At 33.7% G+C, this 15,276-nt stretch overlaps 6 protein-coding genes across 6 annotated transcripts in view; 2 read left to right on the forward strand and 4 right to left on the reverse strand.

Moving 5' to 3' along the window:
• The window catches only part of LOAG_17268 (hypothetical protein), a 6,977-nt gene extending 5,672 nt beyond the window's left edge, over positions 1-1,305 (reverse strand). The window contains exon 1 of the mRNA XM_020449928.1: positions 1,104-1,305. Within this exon, the coding sequence (XP_020306478.1) occupies positions 1,104-1,276 (173 nt within the window). The 5' untranslated portion in view covers positions 1,277-1,305. The remainder of the gene's footprint in view (positions 1-1,103) is intronic.
• Positions 1,306-3,369: 2,064 nt separating this feature from the next.
• LOAG_07338 (hypothetical protein) lies at positions 3,370-4,085 on the forward strand (the record flags this gene model as incomplete). Its single annotated transcript, XM_003142871.1, has 3 exons — positions 3,370-3,532; positions 3,718-3,893; positions 4,044-4,085. 3 exons carry the CDS (start codon positions 3,370-3,372, stop codon positions 4,083-4,085), a joined length of 381 nt encoding a protein of 126 aa, XP_003142919.1.
• Positions 4,086-5,853: 1,768 nt separating this feature from the next.
• On the forward strand, positions 5,854-6,288 carry LOAG_07339 (hypothetical protein; the record flags this gene model as incomplete). Its single annotated transcript, XM_003142872.1, has 1 exon — positions 5,854-6,288. The coding sequence occupies one exon, from the start codon at positions 5,854-5,856 to the stop codon at positions 6,286-6,288; it is 435 nt and encodes a 144-aa protein (XP_003142920.1).
• A 593-nt stretch (positions 6,289-6,881) lies between these two features.
• LOAG_07340 (hypothetical protein) lies at positions 6,882-7,626 on the reverse strand (the record flags this gene model as incomplete). The annotated part of the gene is made up of 3 exons (XM_003142873.2): positions 6,882-7,103; positions 7,271-7,487; positions 7,613-7,626. The coding sequence occupies 3 exons, from the start codon at positions 7,624-7,626 to the stop codon at positions 6,882-6,884; spliced, it is 453 nt and encodes a 150-aa protein (XP_003142921.2).
• A 2,800-nt stretch (positions 7,627-10,426) lies between these two features.
• Positions 10,427-10,807, reverse strand: LOAG_07341 (hypothetical protein; the record flags this gene model as incomplete). The annotated part of the gene is made up of 1 exon (XM_003142874.1): positions 10,427-10,807. The coding sequence occupies one exon, from the start codon at positions 10,805-10,807 to the stop codon at positions 10,427-10,429; it is 381 nt and encodes a 126-aa protein (XP_003142922.1).
• A 2,236-nt stretch (positions 10,808-13,043) lies between these two features.
• Positions 13,044-15,276, reverse strand: part of LOAG_17269 (hypothetical protein) — a 6,834-nt gene continuing 4,601 nt past the window's right edge. The window contains exons 14-17 of the mRNA XM_020449929.1: positions 14,996-15,143; positions 14,328-14,430; positions 13,617-13,704; positions 13,044-13,416 (exon numbers count right to left, since the gene is read on the reverse strand). Of these exons, the coding sequence (XP_020306479.1) occupies positions 13,645-13,704; positions 14,328-14,430; positions 14,996-15,143 (311 nt within the window). The 3' untranslated portion in view covers positions 13,044-13,416; positions 13,617-13,644. The remainder of the gene's footprint in view (positions 13,417-13,616; positions 13,705-14,327; positions 14,431-14,995; positions 15,144-15,276) is intronic.

Raw genomic sequence — 15,276 nt, forward strand, 5'->3', positions numbered from 1 at the left:
TTGGAATGTTCATTAACATATGGAAATTCGTTAGACACTATCACATGCAGATAAATCGATGAATTACAAATTAAAGACACATGAGTCGCTTTAATGGATGTCAAATGAACATCCGTGTAAACTGTATTACAAGTAGAACAAGAGAAAACCAATAAATGAGCCAGTGGCCATGAGAAGTGTCACATTTGGAACTGGTCTTGAATGATATCCAAGATTAAGCATAGATCGGGAGTACTTAATTTCGCAGTATAAGTAATCGAACAATGCCCCGAAATTACGAAATACAAACAGTTAAAATATCGTTCCACACATAAGAAGACCTAAACTGATTGACAAGTTCATAGCTCTTTACACTCCTGGGAATTTGGCTATCTAATAGCTCCTGATTAAGAATAGAAAATTAGAACAGAGTTTTTAAACAATGGTCAAAAAGTAGTGAAACAGACCGACCACTTTCTTTCCCACAAGTCAACAACATTTGTCAAAGACTGTACTGTTTCTGATGAATAATTGACCACTAAACAATCTCTAAACTGAAGCAACTCTAAATTACTGGCTCAAAATAAGAAGCTTTTAATTATTTGTAGCAATGTCTCACCTCACTTCAGCAACCTATTGGAATTATTTTTTAGGAAAATTGTACTATTTTCCACAAAAATCTTTTCCTTGAAGAGAGGTGAATAATGACTTCATGCAGTTTTCCTTAGAATCAGGAAGAAAGTAATCTAAGACATTGAGATTATGTTACAAGTAATGGAGCTTCCATTGGCAGCTTCTATCAAGTAAAAACTTGCAGATGCGGTCTTCTGGAATTCCAAATTACTGTTTTATTTTATTGCAGATTGGTCAGGAACTAATTATTTCTGCTAACAGTTCATGTAATCAAGGATATATTACGATAATATCTCTAACTTTACCAATGCTTACTATCATGGATATATCAATACTATCATTCCTATCTCCACCAACTATTCTCGCTAATTTCGATAAAACAATAGCCGATACAGGATCCCTTCTATAACTTAGTCTTTCACATCTAATAAAGTTAATGAATAAAGACGAATGGACACCTTGCCTAACTTCCAGATAAACGAAACTCTTACAATGTTTCGATGCTTGTTTCTTTTTCCAGTTCATTCACGCTATGAAAGCGATCTGCCATCTTTTGCTGCTGTCGGTTTTCATCGTCAGAAGATGGTGTTATTTTAGATGCTGATGAGAACCGATCATCTGAACAATAATGCGTTCCAACTAAACCATAGATCCGATCACTCATAACTTTTGTTGTTTCTGCTCACTGTTGAGATAGCCCAAGTAATAACAGTAAAATAAGTTTTTCTTGTTGTAGTAGTAACAACGATTGTTAATGTAATAACAACAGTATTAAGTAACCAAAGCCTTCATAACGAATTTGTCGAATAAATGGATAGATTGAACTCATACGATCGTTGACAGAAAGATGCAAATAAAGATAAGGATGGTTTTGGCCAATTTATCTAGATTGAGATCTAGACTGGCGTCTAGACTGATTACCATATCTACCGTAGATATGGTAATCATTACGTTAGCATGATTACGAGAACTTTTTTTTTTTAACAGAAGGATGGAATCAGGGGAAAAAAATGGTGTTTGGAAAGATAAAAGTGATCAATATCCCACAGCAACAAGAAACTGAAACTATTGGGGAACCTATAGAAAGAACTTAAAATTTTGAAAATTAATCTGAATTGAGAAAAGGGAAAAATTCTCAAGCAATTTTATATACTAAGGATCAAAAAGTGATACTATTTACGAAACTGCTACCATCGCTGCTATTCGTTTATGAGCCTGTTCTAAGTAGTCCCTGCGCGAAGAACTGTTATTTTTATAAATTTAAAGGGGCCGATACTTGTGCAACTTAGTTTTCTTAAGGTATCTTATCTTAAAGATGTGATGCATCGTTATCTGTTTGATTTACTTGTAAGCATTTTATCTAGTCTAAATCATGCTTGAAGAAAAGGGAAGATTATTTTTAAAAAAAGAGTTATTCCAACAAGGTTATCCTGATGAAATCAAAATACAAAAAGCATCTCTTCCTTTGAATCATTATAGTAGCAACGGAAGAGCTGACATCTCACAGATTACAGGAAAACTTAAACAATGAAACAAATTCGAAACGAACAGGAAAACATTCGGGAGAGTGGAAAAATGGAAAGGTACTGATGAAAATCGAAAAAAAAGCAGAAAAATACAGCTCTCCAACGACAGATGAAACTGAAAGATTGTAAATGATGATGTCAGTGGCGGTAGTGATGACTATTTTGAAATCATGCAGTGGAAACTGCAACACTACCAGTCCTTTCTTTTAGTTCTCTCCATTTCTCGCAAACATTAGGAGACTGAACCACAGATCGCAACTAATAGGTTTACATTCAGTTATATTACTTTTTTTAATGAATTCCATGCAGCATAAAATGAATCACTGGAAAATGATGAAATGGAGTTCAATAACTGCCGATTTCTTTTGTTTATATAAATGGATGGCCAATTCATAAATAATATAATAATGTGTAAAATATCCTAATCAATTTATGAGAATATATTGCTGCAACGGCAACTGATATATTAACTTAAATCAACTTCATATTTTGATACGATACATACCATCCCTTCGGCAATTACGTCTTTTGATACGATACATACCATCCCTTCGGCAATTACGTCTATTTTAACTAACTATGCTGTATCTGAATCTTACTAAATCGCATGCATCAAAGACTCAAAGACTAAACCGCATGGATCAAAAACATTTAGCCATTTTTAAGATGAAAAGGAATGGATGGGGAAATACAAATTGCAGAAGAGAATGTATCCCAGTTTCGTCTATATACTTTTCATTTCCTATAAAAATTTACATTTCTTCTAAATCTTTCTACCCACGAGTGCTACCTTCGCGATGAAAAATGGAAAATAAATATCTCATTTTCTTTTTCAACAAAAGTCAAAGCCCTCACAGAAGACTCTGAAACCATAAATCATCTGAGTTGTCTTAAGACCAAGAGTTATACCTGCACACACAACTGTATCTAAAGCCTATGCACACAACCTGTATCTGGAGCCTATTTTTTAAACAATGAAAATTGACTAGTAGATGAAAGACTGACAGTATTAGAAGTTCCGTCTTAGAAGCTGGCAAAGAGCGCCTGATACAGTGTTTCATAAATGGCAGTAAATGACCAGAACTGGTCTTATTTCGAAGGCAAACTTTACAAAAATTACTTTAAAAATTCTCTTTATATGTTTCGATGCTTGTTTTTTTTCCAGTCCATTCACGCTCTGGAAGCAATCTGCTAGAAAATTTGCCAGAAAATCTTATTAGAAAATCAGAAAATGAAGAGACTATTTCTACGTTGTAGAGAGATTGGTGTTGCGGGAGATACCACTGAGAAAGATTTGGTTGGAAAGAGAGACGGATCAAATGTTTTGATCGTCTTCATCTGTATCTTCAATTTTCGATGTAAGACAAACCTGAACAAAAAACCCGGCCAGCATAGTTTGGAGGTGAATGAAAGAAAGAATGAAGTGAACAAAAAAATAATGAATGATTAAAAGAAAACTAAGAAGGTGATTCTAAGGGTATCAAAGCTGAATATATACATGGAGAGCCGTTGCACAAAGATTGTATTTCATATGCTTGCATTTCCAAAAAAAACTAAACTCTGCTTCTTTCATATTTAGAATTACCAAATTCCCTTACGGAACCAAAGACCTCTTACAAATTGTGGATACCATCACAGCTGGATAGCACTGATGAAATGTGGTTCATGTCAATCAGAAAACGAGCAGAAAACATGACTTTACCGGAAGTATCTATAAAGAAACAGAGTTTCTTCCTAAAAGTATATCCAGATCAGGTAAGCTTGGAAACACTGTCCAGTTCCAATTCATCTCTAAGTAGCACAAGATAGGTATTCAGAAATTCTGCAATTAAGAGATCTCAACAGCTGTCGCCCCTTTTAAGTAATTCCTGACCAAAATTATTTCGAATTCTAATTAATTTTGAGAAGTGCATCCGCAGTAATTTGAGCTCTGCAGAAGAATTTTAAGTCTACTCACTGAAGGGACGGATTCTATGACAAATTCTGTGATCCGATCGCTCCTGTCAAGTGAGAAATGCCAATATTTTGATTGCAACCATTCCTAAGAAATGATACATTATATTTCAACCCAGAATGGACCTCCTGTGCTACGTTTTTTAATATAATTATAAAACAAAACCAAAAAAAAACTACTAACACCTAAAAGATCTCGAAAAATCAAAACCAAAATAACTTATCACTAAACAAAATCAACCCCCCTATACTTGAAACAAACAACAAAAAAAGAAAAAAAAAATAAAATAAAATAAAATAAACAAAAAACTCCAACCATATAAAAAGAGCCATACAAAAAAATCATAAAAGAAATGAACAAAAACAAACAAACAAACCTCAAAATTATAAATAACGACTACATTAAAAAATCACTATATCCAAAATTATAATCCACTTTCATATGGTATCACAATTAACAAAGCCAAAAAAATAAAAAAAAGTACATATCAAACAAACAATAAAAAAGACCTATCAACCCTCTAGTCGTAAATTAAAAAAAAACTAAAAGGTCAAAAGAAGACATAAAACCTAATCGCAGATGACGAATTATACAAAATATACTAAATCTTCACAAAACAAAGCTGAAACAATCCAAATGCCCCAAACACTTGATTTTAATATTCAATTATACTGAAAGCTCGGAAAAAGCAAATCAACTTGCCAAAAAACCATTCCACATAAAAACTTGTAATAATATAAAAACAAAGAAAAAAGAAAGGAAATTATAAAAAGTTCCGTAAACTAAAACAACAAAAATGACAACCTCTGATTCAAAAACAACAAACATAAAAATAATAGAAGAAAAATTAAACTAAAATTAATATGAACCCTTGTCAAAACCTCAAACCTGCTGTACTCGTAAGAACTAATCTTACCATCATAAAAATCCTGCAAAGAAAAAGACAAAGAAATCAAATATATAAAAAAAGGAACCATAAAAGAAAAAAAACAACAATCAAATTCAAAAAAAGGTAAAAACTCATAACAATAAAGAAATCATAAATATTAACTACCATAACTTCCTTTTATATCCTCTAGGACACAGGCTTCTATTTAAATTATACTATGGTGGAAAGGCAAAGAAAAAAAGAGAAAATAGGAGGTGTGAGAGAAACAGGTATAAAATACAAATTCTTATTAGGGGACAGGAAGCTTCCAAAGAACAATGCTGTAATGCAAGAGGAGCAATGAATCGTCAAGTTGTCACATTTAGTGAAATGTTAAAAATCGATAATGGATCTTAAATCGATATTTTACCGAAAAAGTTGTAAACAGAGGAAGAGTGGGAATGATTTAGCTGACAAGTTTTAGAAGCAAACAAGCAATAAACTAACAGACGTCATCATCAGACTAGACAAACAAATTGATCAAACAAATCGACAAACAAATCTGCAGAACATTAAATCGAAGAAAGTGCTCATAGTATTAGAGGAAACGTTCAGAAAAGTGCTTCCAGAGGTACAGAATGAAACAAACCCATCACTGTTCCACACAACATTCCTACCCTGTTCAAACAATACTGAAAAATGTTTCTTTCATAATCAAATACTTAACGTTAGCTGTATTTGTCGTCTCAATGCAAGTATTAATATCGTCAACATATAAGACATAAAAAGGAGAAAAAGCCTATCATGAAATATGTGGCGTTTCAAAGTATATGCAAGGATATGGATGAAGATTAGGAAACAACTAAATTAAAACTATAAAATAATGGTTAATGATGACGGTAAATCAGTGCGGTTTATCATCTTCATCAAAAATGCGCGCTTCTTATGGGTCCAGTTCTATTCAAACTGCGCTAAAGATGTTTTACTTTGCGTTGTCTTGCTACTGCGGTTGTACTACAGCGATGGTATTACCAACTCAATCGTTGTTCAATAAGCAAACGGCAACATTCAACGTAACAAATCCAGTGTATCTGCAGAACATTAAACCGAAGAAAGTACTCGCAGTGCTAGAGGAAACGTTCAAAGAAGTGCTTGCAGAGACACAGAATGAAACATCCAGTATCACAGACCAAGGGGAAAACCATCGTCGTCGTCGTATGCTCCAGACAGATCGGAATATGCTTACATTGACGGGAAACCAAGAAAGAAGACTAAAGACGAAACGTATCAAGGCAATCATCAATCATTTTCCATCCAAAGCAGTTTAACTGAAGAAGCAACAAATTACCGCCTGATTCCACTGCGTCTTGATTTCGAATATACAAAAGTTTTACACGAACAAAATTTAGAATCTCAACATTAATCACTTTTAAGTTCCAATATTGCTGCTTAAAAATTGATGTAATTGTATCGCATGAAAATATAAAATCCGCCCTGAAAATACAAAGAAACTACCACTTTTCAGCTGCCATACTCCATGTGATGGACTGTCCACACAAAAATAAAAAACTCAATTTCGCGAGCAAAACATCTTAAATGTTATCCATCGACTTTTAAAAAAGCAAAGTCCGTCAAATTTAACGGATGAATGAGTATATATATATATATATATTTACTATGTACAACTAAAGGTTTCAAGCTCATGCTAGTGGATTTGAAAGTGCAGATACGTGACGCAAAAAATGTAAATTGTCTGGGATGAATACCCAGAAGGCCTAGTAAAGTGTCTAGGATGAATACCTAGAAGATTCGCTGAAGACCAATACCTTCCACATCTATTACATCACTGATAAGGTATAAAATCTGTAAACGAAATAGGGGTCTTAATTTGAAGTTACTTTAAAAATTAACAAAGTTGAAGTCAGAACAATCGGACTGCTATGATAACTGCTACTGGAAGGTTAAAAATCTGGAAGAGAATCAACAACCTTCCCAACGGGCTTCGTCGAGCATGACTAACAGAAGCATCTTGTCTGGATAGTTGATAGCGATCATTTTCTGCAGAGTTCACTCGACAGCTACCATCCAACACCGTCACCGTACGACGGGACTGACGTTTCGAGAAACCATCGCCAGAGTTACCCTGAAAAATAACAAGTTTTTTCCAATTTTTTTTTAAACACTGTTGAAATTATTACACCACATGAATTCAGTGTTTCGGTCAGTAAAATCCTCATGGAGGAGCCGGAAAGTAGTGCCGAAACTTGCGCAATTTTAACAGCATGCAACTGAGTTGGAAGATGTACTTACAACGGCAAGTTTGAATTTGTCCTTTGGAGATAATGATAAGTGGAAAAATGGTTGTGGGTCGATGGGTGTTATGGATGATGAGGTGACGATACTTGTAGTGGTGGCATCCAAACACCCACCGGCAACTGCTGTATCGTTACTTGAGGAAATCAGTTGCCGGGGCTGTTGCTGTTGTTCCTCCAAGGTAACCGTTGTCGTTTTTGTCGCTATTTTCGTACTTCAAATACTAAAATTAACTTAATTTTCCAATTACCACTGGAAATTTTATCGAATCTTATCGCGATACAAAATTATTATATTGCGTTCTTTAATGAAAACAAATTACCAATTACACAGATTTACAAACGAACATACATACGGCAACACAGAGTCAATAGTTGATAAAGTGTAAAAAGCCAGAAAGGATGAAGGAGACAACCAAGAGAGGAGGAATTCGGATACAAATTAAACATGTTGTTTCTTGAGGAAATTAATTCAGAATATCGAAATGAAAAATGTATTCTAATTAATTACGCATGAATGATAAATATTCTCTACAAGCTAAAATTTATATGAAAAAAATTTAAATATAATAAACACAGGAATGATAAATATCCTGTACAAACTAAAATTTAGTTAAAAAAACTGGAAACCATCGATTTAGGTCCAGAAACTTTTCCTCCAATCATCAGTTCTTTCTTTGAAACCCTCAGATACTGCAATAAATGACCATTTTATGAGTTGCATTTCCTATTTGTAATATGTTTCAAATTAAAGCATAAAAATGACTAAAGCAGTCTCAGAGAAATCCGAATAGAGTGAGTTCAATGGAACGGGAAGTGAGGAAGTGAAGGGTGCTGTAGGAGGATGACTATACAGCCATCATATCATCATAACTACTTCAAACAATTATGAAGTAATATTTGTTTTCATTATTACTAATTATGCATCGTCAACAAATTATCTATATCTGCAAATAGCTCCAGTTTTGGATAAATTCCACAAGAAAGCCACGGGAAAGAAAGGGAAAGAAAACAAGAGAAATGTAAAAAATACTGCTCCTCAATAAACAAGCTTTGAATTTTTTACCAAAAATTCCAAGAATTTTCTGTAACCTCATGATTCATCCAACATATGTATAACTTAAAGAAACAAATAGAAAAAATTCACTAACACAGATATACACAAACTACCACATTGATAAGCTGATTATCACCTAACAAATGATATTATGTCTGAAAAGGGAAAAGAGACGAGCAGAAATCTGAATCTATCCAACTTGCACTTCCTTTCCTCGCTCCAAAATTCCCATGAGGATATTTCTGCTTATAATGCCTTAATTGTTAATCATATTTATTTGTTTCACGAATTTTCAAGATTTAATAAGTTTTTAGAAACTGGGTGTTGAGATTGTGTCCATGTTAAGCCACAAGTACCTGGAATAAAAAAGGAAAAAATTAACCAAAACTTGAATTAGTTAACTGAAAATGGAATAGCTAAACCTCCATTTGCACATTTCATCAAACGGCGCTTTAATTACACATTTATCTCACTGCCAAAAATGATTCAGAATAGATGTATACAATACCATTAGATAATCGAATTGCTTAATCATAAATCCTTATGAGCTTATGCCTAAAATCGATGATCCTATTATTATCTTCTTTTGAGCGTTGTGTTTCTACAGGAATGCCACATTCCCCGGTGCGTTCCAAAAATGAATGCAAAATTCAAGAAAGAAATGTATGGGAATAATTCCCTATATTGAATTGATAATATCATCGGTGATGCTACTGTATCGCACTTCGCTGTGTATATCTATCAATTTGTTGAATCGCTTCGATCTACTAAACTTGACTTCCGTGCAGACTTACCGATTCACACGTCATACGGAAATATGAAAAAGTACATTGAAGAAAAAGCGTCCTCCGGCTTACAGCTTTACAATGCAAACTGAACAAGCAAGGATGAAAGGATCGTGGTTAGATTAGTCAAAAAGATCAGATGCTTTGCATATATCTATATCATTGGATAACTTATTGGTTCATCCAACTTATTACAACAGCTCCTTTGTGGCTGTTATTTCAAATTACTGCATCATCACGATCTGCTTTGTGACAAAAAATGACATCCAGTTCTTCGATAGAAGAACACGTTAGAGGATGTTTATACTAGATATCTTCCAAGGTCATGATTTGTATGAAATCATTGAGTTTTTTAGTATTACTTCTAGAATTCTATCAATTTTTCGCACATTTCCTCATCCCATTGTGTAACAAACATTTATTTGCATGCGAAATTCGATGGTTTTCAACAATTTATTGAGAGAAAAACTTTATAACATTGATGGCGTACCTTTACTAAAATACATAAAACATCTCTCATATTTCCATCAATTTTCTAGAAATTTTCTGCTTCTTCTGCAGCACTCTTCTACAGCAGAAAAGAGCAAAATTTAAGCATAGATTTTAGGGGAAACTTTGTAAAACGCTGCAATAACCAATTTCTAAAAAAAAAAAAAAATTCAACATCAATTAATAACTCACAATAGATAAAAATCAAAAACTATTATAAATTATTATTAAATTGTCACGCATTTCCAAATATATTAAAATTTAAGACCTGAAAAAATCATTAATGAATGAATTGGATGAAGTGATAAGATGAGTGAAAATTTAAAGTCCATCAGTTTCGTTGAAGAAGTAAGATCATGTATAGCGAAATGGTATAGGCGAATTCATATTTAGAAAGGTGCGATGATGCATTTCTTCTCTTGTAACTAAGTATCTTAGAAGTAACAACTGAGCATGATGATAGGCAACAACAAGAGAGAAAGAGAGAGAGATAAAAGGCTTCCTCTTGATTTCCTCTTCAGGCATCCTTGTTCCTTTCCGGAAAGCCTCATTCGGGAAAAATCTTTTTCTTCCTTCAAATGCCTTTTTTTCTTGGGAAACCAGACTAAGAGAAAAGTAATATTGGAATGAGAACTGAATGTTTCTATGAAAAATGAATCTTCACGAAAATCAATAACCGATATTCATAATCATAACGAAAAGACTGCTATGGTCAAGAAATGATAAGGAAATGACTAAAGATAAGTATAATTTCGGGAAATCCCTTAAAATAAAACTACAAATATATATTGAAGATGCAAATATGACAATAGCTCCAAGTAGCTCATCCACTGTTTTTGGCATCTAACAAGGCTTTGCTTAATATGTGCGTGTATTCGTGTGTATGTGTGCGTGCATGGTGTGTATGTATATATGTATGTATGTATGTATGTATGTATGTATGTATGTATGTATGTATGTATGTATGTATGTATGTATGTATGTACGCATGTATGTATGTATGTATGCATGTATGCATGTATGTATGCATGTAATAGTGACGACGAGAACAGATATTTGCAATTGATTCGATTGAATCCAGGAAAATGCATCTGTCTTGCAAAAGGGTGGTCGTTAATCTTTTAGTCAGAAATAGACGCCAAGCATTGTTAGGCCTGGAAGAGGGGGTCGAGAGTGCAATATGCTGATAGAATTGTTTGGCCATTCTATACTATTTGTTTATGTTCTATGTGAATGTGAGTGGGAATGTGCAAACCGTGCAGTCATGTGCAATCTACTGCCTCAAGGCCAAGGGAAAAGGATCGAATTTTTCCATCGCTGTCTTGGGAGTATAAGAAGGCTTATTTGTAAGCTTTCCAAAGATGTCCGCAACATTGCCTACATGTGCACATTTATATTACGATTAAATGTGGGGATATTATGAAAAAACATTTTTATAAGATCTGTGCAATACTACGGTCTATCACTTCAACCTTGACATGGCTTTCAGTATTTCCGTAAAAATAACCTGATAATCATATCTGGTATTTTGGGAATGGAAACCGCTTAAATCCGGACTTAAGTTTCCATCATGAATGGAAACATCATTTAAAAGTCAATAAAGCAAAGCTTACCTTCAAATCATAAAAGGAAAAGGCATAAAAGAGCGAGGCTTAAGGATAAGTCGATCGAAAAGCTGTACGAAAAAGAATGGAAGAGTGACGTATCCAAGTAGTGCATCGGTTCATCATGTTTACCACCATTTACACGGAAGTTGAAAGAGAATGCGTAAAGTGAACGGCTTGATTTGTGATGTGGAATTTCGATCTCACGTTCTTAGACGAATACACAGCGAGCTCAAAATTTTTTATACTGCACTTGAGCAACCAAAAAGAGTCACATTATCAGCGTTCCAAGGTTACTTACCTTCACGGTTCTTCATCACTTAGCTTCTTCATTTATTCTATGGCCTAAGCTCGATATATAATTCGTTAAGTACTATGTTAATAAATACTGCAATAATGATTCATACTTGAGAGCTAGTAAATTCTAAAATTATTGTGCCACAATCCTCCCGGCTATAAGAGAAAGTGGTATTTATCGGATGCTTCATGGACGGTTCTACAAACTAATCAACGAAGTTTGAAAAGATATAATGAAACATTCGATAATTACTAGTAACAACAACTAATTTATGGAGCGAAGAAGTTTCTTGAAATCGTGAGGTTTCAGACTTAAAGATGAAGCAAAATCCAAAAATGAAATCTATGACATCAGCATATAGAAGATTGAAACGCATGTAGACAGCTCGGCATTTGCAGGAATATATTGACTTAGTATCCCATTTGTTGTGTTCAAAATAACCAACCTGACCAATGACTCTCATCTGCTTCAGAGATGCTTTTCAGGTAATTTTCATACATTTCATTACTTATTATTACTTGACAGTAAACAGTTGGTAGATGCATAAAGTATGGTGTCGGTAATATAGTAATTAATAAGTACTTCAGCAAATGAACGTAAACGTAACTAACAGCATATTGACAATAAGAGAAGATTGAGGATATCCCTTGACCTGCTTCACTTGATATACTTCAAAACTTACCCATTGAACGACAGCTTGAGAATGATGCCGATGATATACTGGCCATCGGCAAAGCTGATAAGTACAGCCGGTTTGCTGATCTATCAGGAACATACAGAATCACAACATAATCACATACAGAAACATGACAGTTACATATATGCATGCCAGAATTAGAAGTGACAGCGAACCGTGAACCATCCTTCCTGATTTGAAAAACTTGAGAGAGTACCTGAGTTTAACGTGAGGTGGGTTCCAACAGATCAAAACCACCACTTCATTTACTACCGTTACACTCTTTCTCTGAATGTAGTTTGTGACTAGAAATATCAAATTCAAATTGCCAGTTAATGAAGCCACGAAATGAAATTCTTCGTATTCCAACTTGACCTATTTCAAAATGGAAATACACAGGTTCCACCTCAAAGTACAACCAGTCTCCTCCTCCTTTTCCGTGAATGTAACAAAAACGAGCAATTTTTATTCATACGAAGTAAAACAAACAACAATCAAAAATGTATAAGTTATTTGTATGCCACCTGATATTCTGCAACATACTAACTTCTCTTCCTTTTCTCTTTCTAAATCAGCATTTCAGAATGAGCTAACATGTCCTCCTGGATAGCCAAATGCCACTTCCGAATTATCCTAACAACTCGTTGAAAACAAAACTTGAAATTTTTCCCCCAGAGCTCAAAAAGAGTTCAAAATCATGGGTAACATCTTCATCCCTATCCATCATAGATTAATTCAGAACATTACAGGTGAATGTGCGAGAAAAGCCACTGACGCAGCTCTTAACTGTAACTATGATCAAACCTGACCTACCTCCCTTGGGAAAAATTAGAAAAGATTTAGGAAAGTTATTTCATTAGTTTCTTGTTTCCGGAACAGCACGGCGTAAGATAATCTAATTAGCAAATTTAGAAATTTTACGTGCCCACTGTTCCATCGAGTACAAACAAATAAGTAATTAAAAAAGGCTGTAGTAATGGACTTCGGAGGAAGAAAAAGTATATCTTTCCATGTGGAGTAAAAGGTCCATGCAGTAGTTTGCAATTTTTTAAACTTCGAACCAACCAAGAAAATGAGACTATAACATCAGTAAAGTAAATATTTCTTTCATCCATATTTAACGCTCAAATTCCGCATTCTTTCGTCTGTTCGATAGTCAGTAGGCAGTTCAGCTTCGACTTTTGATCGTAAAGCATACATAATTCATATCTACAGAATATGTGCATTCCAAAAATCTAGGAAAAATGTAAAGCTGGGTAATTCGACAATCAGAAAGGAATGTTTCCAACTGTGAAAGCTAATACTTTTTCTAACTTCTTCCTGGAATTTCTAATTGTTGCTTTAGGAGTGTAATCCATAAGCAAACATAAAAAAGCGCTACACGATCCCGAAAATTTACAGGAAAAGGCAATCACTGCAGAAGAGAAAGGCTTACCTAACCGACTTCGTTCGATACACAAGATTTATGTGTTCTCGATCGATGTCTGTGTCGGTGATGCTTTCTTAAGTTGATATACTGAATCCTATATAATAATACGAAATTGTTAATATAGTTCCGCTCTTCTTATTTCCCTTTTTATTTTATTTTTACAGTCATTTTAAATTTTTTGAACGCTAATTGGATTTTTTTTAAACAGTTCATCGCAACCTATGATCAATCGGTGCTATTAGCATCCATTAGTATCCACCAAAAAATTTCGTATTTTTATTACTCAGCTAAAGAAAACGATTAATTTCCTTGAACTCAATTCCTTGTAACTTATATGGCATTTATGATTAACTAAAAAAAGTGGTGATAAAAAATCCCCGATAGGTCAAAAGTTATTTTTAAATCTATGGCCTACAGAATAAGTATCACCGTTTTTAAGCTTCCTGATGAGTCATGGCAACTATTAGAGTTTCTGCGGATTTCCATTCTTTTCCCCTGAGCAACTTTACCTTTGATATTTTGTCAGTCATCTCTTAATTCATCTTGTGTGGATATTAACAGAGTTGTCGACAAAAAATGAACCATAACTATAGCGCTAATAGTTGGTAACGTTTAACGCGCAGACACAATAAATCATACCAATTTTCTAAATCTATAACTTCCAAGATTAAATTTTACGAAATATTAAGGTTGAAGAAAAACCAATAAATTTCTTACTGGAGTGGGTGATTCCGGCATTATTCGCGGATCGAACAATACAGGTGTCGCAGTCTCTTTGTTCGAGAAAAGATTTAAAAGAATCGGAACAGTCTCATCATACCTATGTAAAACATTGAAAAAAAAAATGTTGAAAAATATCAAATATTTTAAAAAATGAGTGAAAAAAGTTTTTTTTACTCATTTTTTATAGAAGTTAAAGGTAAAATATAATGATAATTTGATTTTTCCTTCAACGAGTTCGAAGTTAAAGAAAAGTGGAATACAATGAACGAAGTTGTTCAAAAGATGATACAATTTCGACTTATCAAAAACAGGAAAAAAATATTGAATCTCATATATATTCATGGTTCGATAAGAACCTTTGAATGAAGTTTTAGTGCGCTCAATTGATTAATTTAGCAGTCCGGATTTCTCACTAATAACTTCACTGTTAAAAGCTCCATCAATCAGCAAAGGCGCAAGAAATTTTCTTCACTATCTTAAATATTAAATGGTCACAAGATTGTTAGTAAACGGGTTCGAAATCCAGAGAAGGTTTAAGTCGCCAACTTTAATTTAGCCTTTAGTTTTATGTTGAGAAATTCTGTCGTCGCAGTTGTTTGGAGTAAAAATAAAATTCTCTTCCAGTATGCCCAATTTTCTCATCAGAAGAAACACAAACATACTCGTCATCTTCCTTTCTCCCGGAATCTTTATCACAAAACAAATCATTGAGATCTGTATTGTCCTTGAACTTTGATAGCTCCGCCGAAGACGCCTCTTCTTCCAGTCTAACATTCGATTTTAATGATTTAGTTCGTTCTGAATGCTTTCCTGTGGTTGATATTTAAATAAGTAAATAAATAAATTGATTAATAAATATATAAATAGGAATATATATATATATATATATATATATATATATATATATATATATATATATATATATATATAGTAGTAGTATATA

This window comes from Loa loa (assembly GCF_000183805.2).
Source record: "Loa loa unplaced genomic scaffold supercont3.55, whole genome shotgun sequence".
In the NCBI taxonomy this organism is placed as follows: Eukaryota; Metazoa; Nematoda; class Chromadorea; order Rhabditida; family Onchocercidae; genus Loa; species Loa loa.